Source organism: Protomyctophum parallelum (genome assembly GCF_964188405.1).
Source record: "Protomyctophum parallelum genome assembly, chromosome: 22".
Taxonomy (NCBI): Eukaryota; Metazoa; Chordata; class Actinopteri; order Myctophiformes; family Myctophidae; genus Protomyctophum; species Protomyctophum parallelum.
In genome coordinates, this window is record NC_139714.1 from 9,940,472 (window position 1) to 9,953,781 (window position 13,310).

General features: G+C 45.6%; 1 protein-coding gene across 4 annotated transcripts in view; it reads left to right on the forward strand.

The window, feature by feature from the left end:
- Positions 1-13,310, forward strand: part of celsr1a (cadherin EGF LAG seven-pass G-type receptor 1a) — a 128,056-nt gene that overhangs the window by 78,846 nt on the left and 35,900 nt on the right. For all 4 annotated transcript variants that reach the window (XM_083757698.1, XM_083757697.1, XM_083757699.1 and 1 more), the window contains 5 exons: positions 1,355-1,512; positions 4,952-5,115; positions 5,864-5,989; positions 11,949-12,115; positions 13,008-13,193. In XM_083757698.1, the coding sequence (XP_083613824.1) occupies positions 1,355-1,512; positions 4,952-5,115; positions 5,864-5,989; positions 11,949-12,115; positions 13,008-13,193 (801 nt within the window). The remainder of the gene's footprint in view (positions 1-1,354; positions 1,513-4,951; positions 5,116-5,863; positions 5,990-11,948; positions 12,116-13,007; positions 13,194-13,310) is intronic.

A 13,310-nucleotide genomic window follows, 5' to 3' on the forward strand; every position in this document is an offset into this window, starting at 1 on the left:
CATGTAGAACTAGACTCATTTATGCTGTTAAGTATAAGAATAAGTAAGCTAAGAACCTAACATTATGTTTATCCCATTCTGACCTGAGATCAGATTCATACGAGGTTTCCGCCGGACACACACTGGTCTGATGAACCCATTCTGACCTGAGATCAGATTCTAAAAATGTCAGTCGTTCTTCGATTTTTCAAAAATAGCAGACCTACAAGCTCGTATCGCGCCACTCGGTGGCGCGATATGAGCTTGTAGATCTGCTATTTTTCAATAGCTAAAGCATAACATGATGCCAACACCAAAATGGGTGCCCGGTCAGAATGGGCTAACAGTGGAATATCTATACAATAAAACTATGCGTATATATATATACACTATAGAGTGCTATATGTCTACATATAATGCTATCTAAATCACATGAGCTGAGCCTTTGCATACGCCTGTAAGGTCGCTGAGGCTAGGGCAAGTGCTATGGCAAGTGCTACAGGCTACGGAGTCCGAAGAGGTGGGTTTCCAGACTACGGCAGGAGATCGGGAGTGAGTCTGCGGCTCTGATTGCAATGGGAAGTGCATTCCATAGTTTTGGAGCCAGAAGGGAGAAGGGTTCCGGATGTGTGGAGTATTGTCCCGGCTGCTTTTGATGCTTTTTTATTTTCGCAGAGCCGTAGCATGATCAAGTAGGGTGTCTCTCTCTCTCTCTCTCTCTCTCTGTCTGTCTGTCTGTCTGTCTGTCTGTCTGTCTGTCTGTCTGTCTGTCTGTCAGCAGGGGGTTATCTTGTGTAAACTCTGCCACCATCAGAGCTGGGATCTGTAGTCCTATTGTAGTTGTTTTGCGGTTCACTGCTTCACTATATTGCCCTGGGAGAGAGAGAGAGAGAGAGTAGAGACATTATCTGTTTATTCAGACCACCGCGGTTCTGCGTGCAGCCGTGCACACACATTGGTAGGGGGGGGGGGGGTTGATGGGTTTCTCTTGAGGTTTTATTTTCACACAAACATTTTCACGTTGAATAATTAGATCCTGCTTTTTTCCACGTCTGTAGGAGCTGAGGATGGGCAGTGGTTTTCAATCTTTTTCAGGTCAAGGACCCCCCACATTCATCTGTATTTGGCCGCAGACCCCCATCTGAAAATCCATTGTGCCATTTGTGTTATTCAAACGTTAAACAAAATGACACGTTTAAAAAAACCTAAACCCAACATAATCTTGACATTCTGATCTAATCCCCTCAGATCAGACCATGACCATCGACGGAACGACGCCCCGAGCGACATGTGGCGATATGGGTCGTTAACCCGCGGCGGCCTCGTGTCCGCCGTGACCAACTTGGGCTGACCTTTTGACCTTTCTGTGTTTCAGCCCAACATCGGCCGCCTGGGCATCCCGCACGGCCCGTCCGGCGAGAAGGTGGCCGTGGTGGCCGTGGACGACTGTGACATCTCCATGGCCATCCGCTTCGGCAACCAGATCGGCAACTACTCATGCGCCGCGCAGGGAACGCAGACCGGGCAGAAGAAGTAAGCTGAATTTACCATTTAGGCATTTAGCAGACGCTCTTAATCCAGAGCGATTTACATTAATCCAGAGCGACTTACATTAAGCAAGAACAAAAAGCATGGCAATACATCACACCCATTAAAAAGTAGTTTTCATGAAACATGCGTAAGCTAAGAACGTAACAGTGGAATGTATCTATACTGTATAATGAAACTATATCAACTATACATACTATACTATACTATAAAGTGCTATGACTACATAAAATGCAATTCTAGTGCTGTCTACGTAACATGCTATAAATCTGTATAAAATGCTATCTAAGTCTACATAAAGTGCTATCCAAGGGGCTATAGGGCGAGTGCTACGGGCCATGATGGAGTCTGAAAATGTGGGTTTTCAGACTACGGCGGAGGATTGGGAGTGGAAGTCACGCTGCTTCGTCTTATCCCTCTGTCCCTCCTGTTGTCTCTTTTACACTCGCGCTATCCTTAGTGTTTATTTATCCATGTGTGACCGTGACGTGGGAATAACCAGGGGATCATAAAAGAGCCCTGTGTCTTTCTTTGTGTTTTTGAGTGTGAGCTCTCAGCCTCTCTACCAATTAGTAGCGACACAAAACACACACGCTGCCCCCTGTGGTGAGACTAATAGGAGAATAGTGTTCCATCACGGGTGCTGAATGTCAAATTGCCTGCATAATTACAACAAAGGACACGTCCCTCCTATCCCGTCCCATCCCGTCCCGTCCCCCTCTCCGTGTGCCTCCTCCTCCACCACCACGCGGCCAGATGACAACAACACCTCGACCTGGAGACATGTTGTTGTCTTCTTTCTAGCAGTAACTATTCCAAATGAGGGGGAGCCGTTAGCATGCTGGGACACATTGACTGACTGGCTGGCTGCTAGGAGGATTATACACTCTGGTGAAAGATAGAGAGAGAGAGAGAAAGAGAGAGAGAGAGAGAGAGAGAGAGAGAGCTACACAGTGGCACAACATCAAAGTACAGTTAATGAGGTTACATTCTTTCAGGAACTTGTCTTAGCTCATGGCAGCCGGGAGGCACAGAGCCACACATGAAACATCCGTGTCCCCGCCACCGCATGTGCCCTACAACACTGTTTCCCAAGCAGTGGGTCACGACCCATTTGTGTGTGTCGCGGTGGACCCATTTTTATGCGTCAAACTAAAATGTTTAAGTAGTAGTTTCTCTGCTATTTATCTGTTGCTGTCACAGGCTAAAACGTTGGGGAACCACTGCCCATTATCGTGTCCTCTACACCAGTGGTTACCAAACTGTTCAGGCTGTGACCTCCCACCCTGGGACCCCAGGAGGAATAGTCTCCACTACGGTGTAGACTAATGGGGATCCTTAATAATAAACTAAACTAGACTAAACTAAACCTTGACAAGCACTTGGAGTTGTAGGCATTACATTTAGTTTGACTCAGTTCCACACAGATACATAATTGTGAAAATTGTGAACTGCCTTAAATTCCTTTAGGATGACTTTAGAAATGTGCAGATACATGCATGTCTCCTACAGTACAGTACAGACAGCATGCATGTTGCCTACAGCATGTCGAGTCTTACACATACTGTACCATTTACACACACACACACACACACACACACCCACTGCGCGCTCGCAGACACAAATGAGTGAACCGCTCATGTATAAACCTGTTCCACGTATAGACGGCGAGTCGTCCTATACTTACTTTATTCTTTATTTAGTCGGGACGGTAGTGTATATTGATGAACATTGCATTAGAAATGCAGTGTAAATATACCAGATTTAGCAAAACATGCTAATTTCCACCTGCAGTCCCCAGACATCAAACAATACAAACAGGACTGACATACATGCAGGTGGACGAACACTGTCTCTTTAATCCACTTGAATCCAAAGGCTTTTTGGTGGCGTAACGCTAAACCTTCTTAACCCATTCTGACCTGAGATCAGATTCATACGAGGTTTCCACTGGACACACGCTGGTCTGACGAACCCATTCTGACCTGAGATCAGATTCTAAAAATGTCAGTCGTTCTTCGATTTTTTTCAAAAATAGCAGACCTACAAGCTCATATCGCGCCACCGAGTGGCGCGATATGAGCTTGTAGGTCTGCTATTTTTAAATAGCTAAAGCATAACATGATGCTGACACCAAAATGGGTGCCCGGTCAGAATGGGTTAATGTCGTTTGTAGGACCGAGCGTGTAAATTAGCATTTTATGAACTCTTATATATTTTCCAAATCTGGAGTAAATGTGCTAAATGTGCTACTCTGAATGTCCAGTCATATAGGGCTGTGTGTCATTGCAGTGTATAGTTATGTTTTTGAGTGGTGCAGCAATGTCCGTGTCCGCCTATGTGACGCCTATGTATGTGTTAATGCGCATGAGTATGACTATTAGTACCAGTAGGGGCGCTGTTGTGCCAGAAACAGAGAGAGAGAGATAGTGCTGTACTATTGCCTGCTAATGAGAGAGAGAGAGAGAGAGAGGAGGGGGGCGGGGGGGGGGGGGGGGGGAGGAGAGAGGGGAGTTGCACCACTCAGTTCACACGGGTGTGATGTTTACATGCTTCTAAGCTCACCAAACACAAGTACCCAACGTTCTGGACTGTCCTGCTGTGATTTGCAATAACATTCCAAGTGATTGACCAGCAGGGTCATTAAGGGATTGTTTTAGCGGCTCAGTCGGGCCACGTGCCAACGTCGTCTGCATGTCGAGGAGGCGTGCGTCGGGCGGTTTGGACCCACGTTGTGGCCGTTGATAAATCCCTGCAATCCTTTTCTGTTTGATGTTTGAGGGCCCCTGGGGGGGGGGGGGGGACGACTTGTATAAGCAGCTTCCTACAAGCCTAGCCATTGCCTTGTGACAAAGTACTGTGAGAGTGTAAATCTGAACCATTATGGGTCTATGTTTTGCTATTCTAGGCCAGTGGTTCCCAAACTGGGGGTCGAGACTCCAAGGATGGGCCGATTTGAGGCAAACATTGTGAGAATAGCATTGCGAGTTCTGCTATTTTCAAAAGATTTTCATGCATTTGACATTTCTGCACATTGAGTACTTTTGATACTTTACGTACATTTTGATGTCAGTACTTTTTTGTACTTTTACTCAAGTATTTTTTTAAATTCCAGACTTGTACTAACAGAGTAGTTCTACACATATGTTTAATGGCATTTTTTAGCGTTGTTACATTTATGGCGCCCATATGCGCAACAAACACTGGAACAGCGTCCACTTTCGGTTTAATAACTCCCCCACCTGTTTCATCAATTGAAAAACTTGAAGTGGTTCGTGATAGACATAAGACATGTGTAGGTCCTTTGCCTGAAAATATTACATAATGTAGGTAAAAAGGATCTCTGAGTAAAAGAGTGAAACGTTACAACATGTTACAACCACCACTGCTGCTGACCTGGGCTTCCCCTCCTCCTCCCCTGCAGGTCCTTGGACCTGACCGGACCCCTGTTGCTGGGCGGGGTCCCCAACCTGCCCGAGGACTTCCCCGTGAGGAACAGGGACTTTGTGGGCTGCATGAGGAACCTGACCATCGACAGCAGGCCCACCGACATGGCCAGCTTCATCGCCAACAACGGGACCACGGCGGGTGAGACGATAGAACAATAAAGTCAGAAAATAGCCGATCTATAAGCTCATAATGTAAAGGCGCTTGTCACAAGCTGCGACTAAACTACAGTAGATGGATTCGGCACGGTATTCTGGCCACATGCCATTGTTTCGTCAAAGACTTAATAAGCCGTCCCAAACGGACTAGGCCTAAATAAATACTGTCACGTGTAGTGGTATCTAGTTTGTACTGGGGTTGAGTATGTCCACCACTGGACCACGTGTGTGTCTGTGTGTGTGCGTGCGTGAGTGAGTGCGTGCATTCGTGTCTGTCTGTGTGCATAATGATTTCTCAATGAATTAAAAGCTCACAATGCGTCGCTTCGCACCACATACAGTAGTGAGTTTGTAGATCGGCTATTTTCAATGGACAATGCATACATGCTTGCATGGTGAAATGAAACAGACACAGCAAAAAGGCGGTGCATTGATACTGTACTCCATGCCCACTAAATGTAATAATGTGCAGGTTGTGCGGCTAAGATCAACTTCTGCTCGCGGGAGGCATCATGTCATGCTTTAGCTATTGAAAAATAGCAGATCTACAAGCTCATATCGCGCCACCGAGTGGCGCGATACGAGCTTGTAGGTCTGCTATTTTTGAAAAAAAATCGAAGAACGACTGACATTTTTAGAATCTGATCTCAGGTCAGAAATGAAACAGACACAGCCAAAGGCGGTGCATTGATACTGTACTTCATGCCCACTAAATGTATAATAATGTGCAGGTTGTGCGGCTAAGATCAACTTCTGCTCGCGTGAGGTGTGCCACAACGGAGGTGTGTGCGTCAACAAGTGGAACACGTACGGCTGTGACTGTGTGACCGGGTATGGAGGCAAGAACTGTGAACAAGGTAAGATGTGTGGCTGTGTGTGTGTGTGTGTGTGTGTGTGTGTGTGTGTGTGTGTGTGTGTGTGTGTGTGTGTGTGTGTGTGTGTGTGTGTGTGTCGGAGAACAGGCGGGTGTGATCCAGTGTGGTGACTCATGCTGGGATCACAATGGAAAGTATAAGCATTGAATGTGACACTGTCCTATTGCAGGGGTGCACGCACGCACGCACGCATGCGCACGCACACACACACACACACACACACACACACACACACACTGCAGGGCCTGGGGCCTGCTGCTCTGGACGACAATGAGTGACTCCTCACCCAATATATCAGTATCACACACACACACACACACACACACCATCAATCACACGCATGCATGCGCGCACACACACACACACACACACACACACACACACACACTACGACCCAGAGATTGTCCCACGTGCGTTGATAGCACAGACAGACAGACAGACAGACAGACAGACAGACAGACAGACAGACAGACAGACAGACAGACAGACAGACAGACAGACCTACTTGTTGCCACTACAGCGTCACACAAACGTATCAATGTCCCATTTCAAGTTTTCAAATGTATAAAGATCTTTTGAAAATAGCAAATCCTAGTACCTCAACATTTTACTTAAGTACAGTACTTAATTAATTAAATGTACTTAGTTCCTTCCCACCCCTGGGTAGGTGCAGACAGAGCTCCATTTGCATCCTCTGCTCAGTCCTCCTCAGTCCTTTGCTGTGATGTCCTTTTGCTATCTCCTAGTGACATGAACACAATGCTGTGTAACTGTTGATGGAACATGTTGTGAGTCACCGTGTGCTAACTGCTACGTTCTGACGTTCTGCTACTCACATCATCCACTGATTGTGTGTGTCCGTGTGTGTGTGTGTGTGTGTGTGTGTGTGTGTGTGTGTGTGACTGTGTGGGTTTGCTTAACAGGCTCTGGAAGGCTTAGAATGACTCCCATTCTGCTTGTTCCATCTCGCACACAGAGTGATTTAAGTCACATGGAAATGTTAGTCTGCCTTGTGTGTCATTTGTGCGTCTGGCTATCAGTGTTGCAGCGTGCATGCGTGCGTGCGTGCATACTGTATGTGCGTGCATGTCCTTATGTATCAATGCAACTTTTAGATACAGCTACATAGATTGACATTAAACAATAACCCATGCTTATTATTTGGCGCTAGTTTTGAACTGAGAACTGAGATTAACTTAAAAATGTATTGTTGAAAATTTGGCACCCAATGGGCACACCAGTATTAACAGACATGTTTTTTCATTAAATTGTGACATTTGTGTGATATTGTCATCAAGGATAAATATCAGGCATATCGGAAATCCCCTCAATTCCAACCCTTTTTGTCACCATTTTCCATGTCCTACTTTGTGACAAAAACAGTATATATATCCCACAAGCCCGCTTTGTGGTTCATTTCATTCAGCCCATCCTGGACGAGGACACACAAAACGCCGCTTGCCAATAAAAATCGATATTTACACTACGGCCATTCAGCCGGCTCTGACAGGCGGGCCCCGGCTCATGTTTGTCCCGCAGGAAAGCAGAGACGTTTGATTCCCTCCTCCAGGGCCGAGTTCCAAAACAATGTGTGAAAAACTGTGAATACCTCACCTCGCCCTCTCCCCGCGTATGAGGTAGCCGCGGCAATGCCGTGCCAGGCCCCTGGATCCGGTGTCTTGGACTGGGCCTGCGATCACACGGCGCGTCTGGGAAGTGATGCTTGGCTCGTCTTTTGATTAGTTGACATTTCCTGCTTAACCCATTTTGGGCGGGCACCCCTTTTGGTGTTTTAAACATTATGTTATAATTTAGCTATTGAAAAATAGCAGATCTACAAGCTCATAGCGCGCCACCGAGTGGCGCGCTACGAGCTTGTAGGTCTGCTATTTTTGAAAAATCGTGAAAATGTGCCTCAAATTCGGAATATATTTTTTCAGAACGAACGTTCTTAACTCAAATCTTTGCTTCTGGAGGGGGTCCCTGGAACAACATGTTTTCAGATGGGGGTCGGTGGCCAATTACATATCATTTTTGGGGTGTCCTTGACATGAAATATTGAGTGATATAGGCCTAGAAACATAGGTATTTCAGAAAACTGTCAGGATTTAGAAGGCTTTTTTTTATTTCGATGTCAGGCCTAAATGGGTTAAAGGCTAGAGACGAACCGCTCTTAGCCACACGAGAACCAGGAAGACACCAAAATCTGGGATTGTATCACCGCCTTCCGCAGCGTCCTGCGCTGAACACTGGCTTGACTTGACTGTGTTTAGGAGCTGGTTGGCGACTTGGCACGGGGCCTGCCGGGGTTAGGGCTGGGTTCAGAACACTTCCTCCAGGGTGGTTTTTGGGGCTCAGGTTGCAAATGGACGGTTGCTTTTTCAACCACTTAAACCCTCTAGCCTCAGTGAAACTCTTTTGCCAAAAAATAGCCAATCTGCATGCTCAAAACACGTCCGTATAGCGCAACACGTTGTGAGCTTTCAGATCCACTATTAGTGTCTCCCCCAGAATATGGATGCTGGAGTTCAAGTGGTTAATCCAGTGGCTGTCTATATTTTTAATTCCAGGGCACAGAACAGACATTTCTATATCATTTGTATCTCTGGGAACTCCAATATACTCCAAGTGTGAAATGTAACATTGAGAGTGTACAAATAGAACCAAATTGACCCATAAGGGTCCAATTGGTATACTCTAAGTCTTAGACCAAATGAACCGCTGCAGGTCTGTAATTCTTAGAGTCTAAGAATTACAGACCTGCAGCGGTTCATTTGGTTTCTAACTATACCAATCATGTCGCAGGGGACTCCCTGGAACCCCCGCAAGGACCCTTTGCTTTGAGAACCAGTGTATTAAGACATGTAATGGTATTATGAGATGTAGAATATAGTTCAAATTAACTGGAAGTTTATGTACTGTAGCCTACCATAGTTATTGATGTGTTGCTTGACACATATTCCGTAAAATGTGGTATTAGTTAAAAGCAAGATCTTAATGTGTAATTTGGCATTCTAAGTTTCATCTGTAAAATGTTTGGAACCAAAAGCAGCTTTCTCTCTCTCTCTCTCTCTCTCTCTCTCTCTCTCTCTCTCTCTCTCTCTCTCTCTCTGACTGTGAGTCATTGCGTGTTATTATTATAAACTTAGTTAAATGAGATGTGGGGGGGATTCAATAAGCTGACATAAAAATGAAGATGAAACTAACAGATACATTAAAATAAAGAAATATGAAAATTATGATAGCATACTGCTGCCGGAGCAGATCGCTAATTTAATCAAATCTCTGGCAGTCATTCATGGCCTAAAGAGCTGACATAAACCACCATAGTTTCACTACTTCAAATGACCCAAATGCAATGTGTCTATCTAAAATACAAACTGAATTATTTTTAAACGACTTAAATTAAGCTCAAACTAAGTGAAAGACGTTAACAAACACTATAACAAACTGTGAGACTGAACATAAGCTATGTTCAGACATTTTCCGGAAACTACTTTAAGTTTCTGGCACAGGCAGGAGAAGAGAAGTTCTCACATGCCTGATTTTCCTGTACAGTTTACGTCGCGGTATGTACCGTTCTCATTCCCTGCGGAATAGTCAAGTACAGTTCTTCATGCAAGATATGATATGTAGCACGCAAGACTATAGGCATTCATTGGTGATGAAAACTATCAATATACAGTAGCATCCATCCACCTGCAGGCTGGCAGACGGCTGTAACTTCAGGCAGAATATTCATGTCACTCAGTTCACACGGGTGTGATTTTTTTGTACTCATTTGAAAAACATTTTAAAATACTTCAAATCGCCGATCTGTACGTCAACAGGTTGTGAGCTTGTAGATATAATAATAAGGGCCCAAATCTCCTCACCGGGAAGAGGCGCTGCTGTACTGTTAAATATGATATTATGTGTTTTCGCTATAGGTGTTTTCTTTCCCCAGTGTGGTTAACCCATTCTGACCGGGCACCCATTTTGGTGTTGGCATCATGTTATGCTTTAGCTATTGAAAAATAGCAGATCTACAAGCTCATAGCGCGCCACCAAGTGGCGCGCTACGAGCTTGTAGGTCTGCTATTTTTGAAAAATCAAAGAACGACTGACATTTTTTAGAATCTGATCTCAGGTCAGAATGGGTTAAAAGAAAGTGGTTAAGGCGTTGGAGTTGGCTTGTTTATTTTCCACCTGGCCTCCCGCTGTGTGTGATGATCAGCGCTGGGCTGGCGTCCTCCGTGACAGATGTGTTGTGCTTTGAGATGTAGTCACTGATAATTTACGGTTTGAGGTCTAGCTCAGTGCTTGTGTGTGTGCGTGTGCATGTGCGTGCGTGTGCGCGCACGTGTGTATTTGTGTGTGTGTGTGTGTGTGTGTGTGTGTGTGTGTGTGTGTGTGTGTGTGTGTGCGTGTGTGTGTGAGCAGAAATATGTGCCTGGGGGACTTCATGAGATGCGGACCAAACGCTGTGTAGATCATTATATGGCAGGAAACATCCTACTGTGTGAATGTTGTGCTGAAAGATGTGCTGAACATAATTATGTGTGTGTCGTGTGTGTGTGTGTGTGTGTGTGTGTGTGTGTGTGTGTGTGTGTGTGTGTGTGTGTGTGTGTGTGTGTGTGTGTGTGTGTGTGTGTGTGTGTGTGTGTGTGTGTGTGTGTGTGTGTGTGTGTGTGGTTGTCTGTGTGGCATGATCAGTGGAAAGTGATGAAATGTCTTATCCAGGCAAATCTCTCTCTCACTTCTTTGCTCCATCTCTCTTTCACTCTTTCTTTCTCTTTTCACCTCTTTCACTCCCTTTCTCATTCTCTCACTCTCTCTCTCTCTCTCTCTCTCTCTCTCTCTTTCTCAATCTCTTTATTAATGTCTCTCCCTCTCCTCTCAAATATCTGTTTGTTTAAGGTTTACAGTGAGACAGTAACTAATTGTCACATTAAAACTTGAGAAGAAGACATCATGCATGAATGATCAAACCATCTGAGCGTTGTAAAGATTTAAAGTCACATTGTTCTACTTTTCAAAGCTTTTCAAGCTTTAAGCTTGCAGATCAGCTATTTCTGCTTTTTGTTTAAAACATTTTGAAAGTATAACATTATTTAATAGGTAATTTCTTTGTAATTATGTTATCTGTCATATCTGTCCTGTGCAAGTTTTTATTATGAATCCTAAAAGGGAAACCAAAAGGACTTTTGTATTCACATGTTCCAATGTCCAATGCCAAAAACACAATTAAATCATTGATCGCGGCCCAGGCCGTAGCGTAACGGTCTGGGCACCGGACTGGTGATCCAGTCGCGGTGTGCCGCGGGTTCGACTCCCGGACCCGACACGGCCTTTACCGCATGTCATCCCCCATCTCTCTCCCGTTTCCTGTCAGCCTACTTTCTATCCCTTAAAAAATCAATAAAGGCGTAAGCCGCAAAAAAAATCTTTAAAAAAAAAAAAGAAATCATTGATCGCAATTATTCGCGTGACAATGAATCGTCAACTTAAATGTGTAATGGTGACAGCACTAGTTGCGTGCAGTCTTTAGTAGTGATTGGTCTCACTAACTCACTAGTGGCGTGGGTGGAGGTGTGCAGTCTTTAGTAGTGATTGGTCTCACTAACTCAGTGCTTCCCAAACCTTTTTGCTCGAGACGCAAAAGAGAATTTATTTTGCCTGGAACCCAAACTAGTGAAAATAGCCGATCTACAAGCTTACACCGTGTCGCTTCACACTGCGTTGTTTTCACTTTTTGGGAATTTTCCTTTGATTTCTTCCTGTAATTACTGCTTTTTCTTGTGAATGTTTTATCGTAAATGTTTTGAAATAATAATAATTATTGAAAACAAAACATAGGAAAGAAAAAATGAAGGGACCCATAAAACCCACAAATGGGTCCCGACTCCCGACCCACTGTTTGACTAACTCAGTCAATCCCCTGTTGGTTGTCTCCGTGCAGTGATGCCCTCTCCTCAGTACTACGACGGCCGGGCCATGGTGTCCCTCAGCGACCCAGACGTCACCATCGCCGTGCCCTGGTACCTGGGCCTCATGTTCCGTACCAGGCAGCCCGCTGGGACCCTGATGCAGGCCAACGCCGGGGAATCCTCCGCCATCAGCCTCCTGGTGAGACATAGATATGTGATAAAACACACACACACACACACACACACACACACACACACACACACACACACACACACACACACACACGCATAGTCGCATACACACACGCACGCACAGGCATCCACAAACCACAGGCACAATGTGAATGGTTTTGGTTTCAGGTGCATTTGATACCATAACTTCAAACTGCAGTGTTTTTCCAGCCTAAAATGTCCCCTGTTTTGGGAACCCAGTGCCCTGGTCTGAGGGACATGGTCATCTTGCTGGTGTTAAGCTACATTCAGACCTGGATATTTCGAGTGACGCGATTAGTTTGCAAAGTCAATGCAAAGAAGAGAGGTCGCACCGACCAGGCGCGAACGGGGCGACGCGAACCACTCGATCGGTCCAATCCAACTGGAGCGACCTTCGCATCCCCCCCCCCCCTCGAATCCACCCATCGCGTCCTGACAGCCAATCAGCGTGGATGTTGTTTTCCATGAGCCCCGGAAATGTTTTGGCTGGTTTTGGCTTAGGATCACAGTTCTGCTGCTCATAAAGGATATATAGTAGCAGGAATTGTGTTAAATAGCCTATATTGAATCGAGCCGTTTTCTAACTCGGCTCTAGGTGTTTTGAGGTACAACATGGAACGAGTTGGTCCATTTCGGTTACGCTCCCAAAGTTAAATGACTGTGTACTTTTTATATCTGCTATATCAATAATTTAATTTAATAATAAATAATATGATCCACCACTCGAGGATGAAGAGAGCAAAGGGATTCAAAAAGATCATAAACCAACGCTGCGCGACCAAAGTGAAGCGATTGAAGTGACCGGAAACAAATATCTTCAGGTTTTGAACGCACCTTTCCAGTTTTGAATGACCCGTCCCCCTCCCGCCCCCATCCAGGTTAGCGAGCAGCAGGTGCGCATGGAGGTGTCCCTGGGGTCACAGCTGGTGGCCTCGCTGGCCTTCCCCCAGGTCAGGGTCGACGACGGGGAGTGGCACCACCTGCTGGTGGAGCTGAGCAGCGTCAAGGACGGCAAGGACATCAAATACATGGCCTCCGTGTCCCTGGACTATGGCATGTACCAGGTACCAACGCACACGCGCACGCACACACTCACGCACGCACACACGGCACGTACACACACACACACACACACACACGCACACACACGCACACACACGCACGCACACACACACACACAC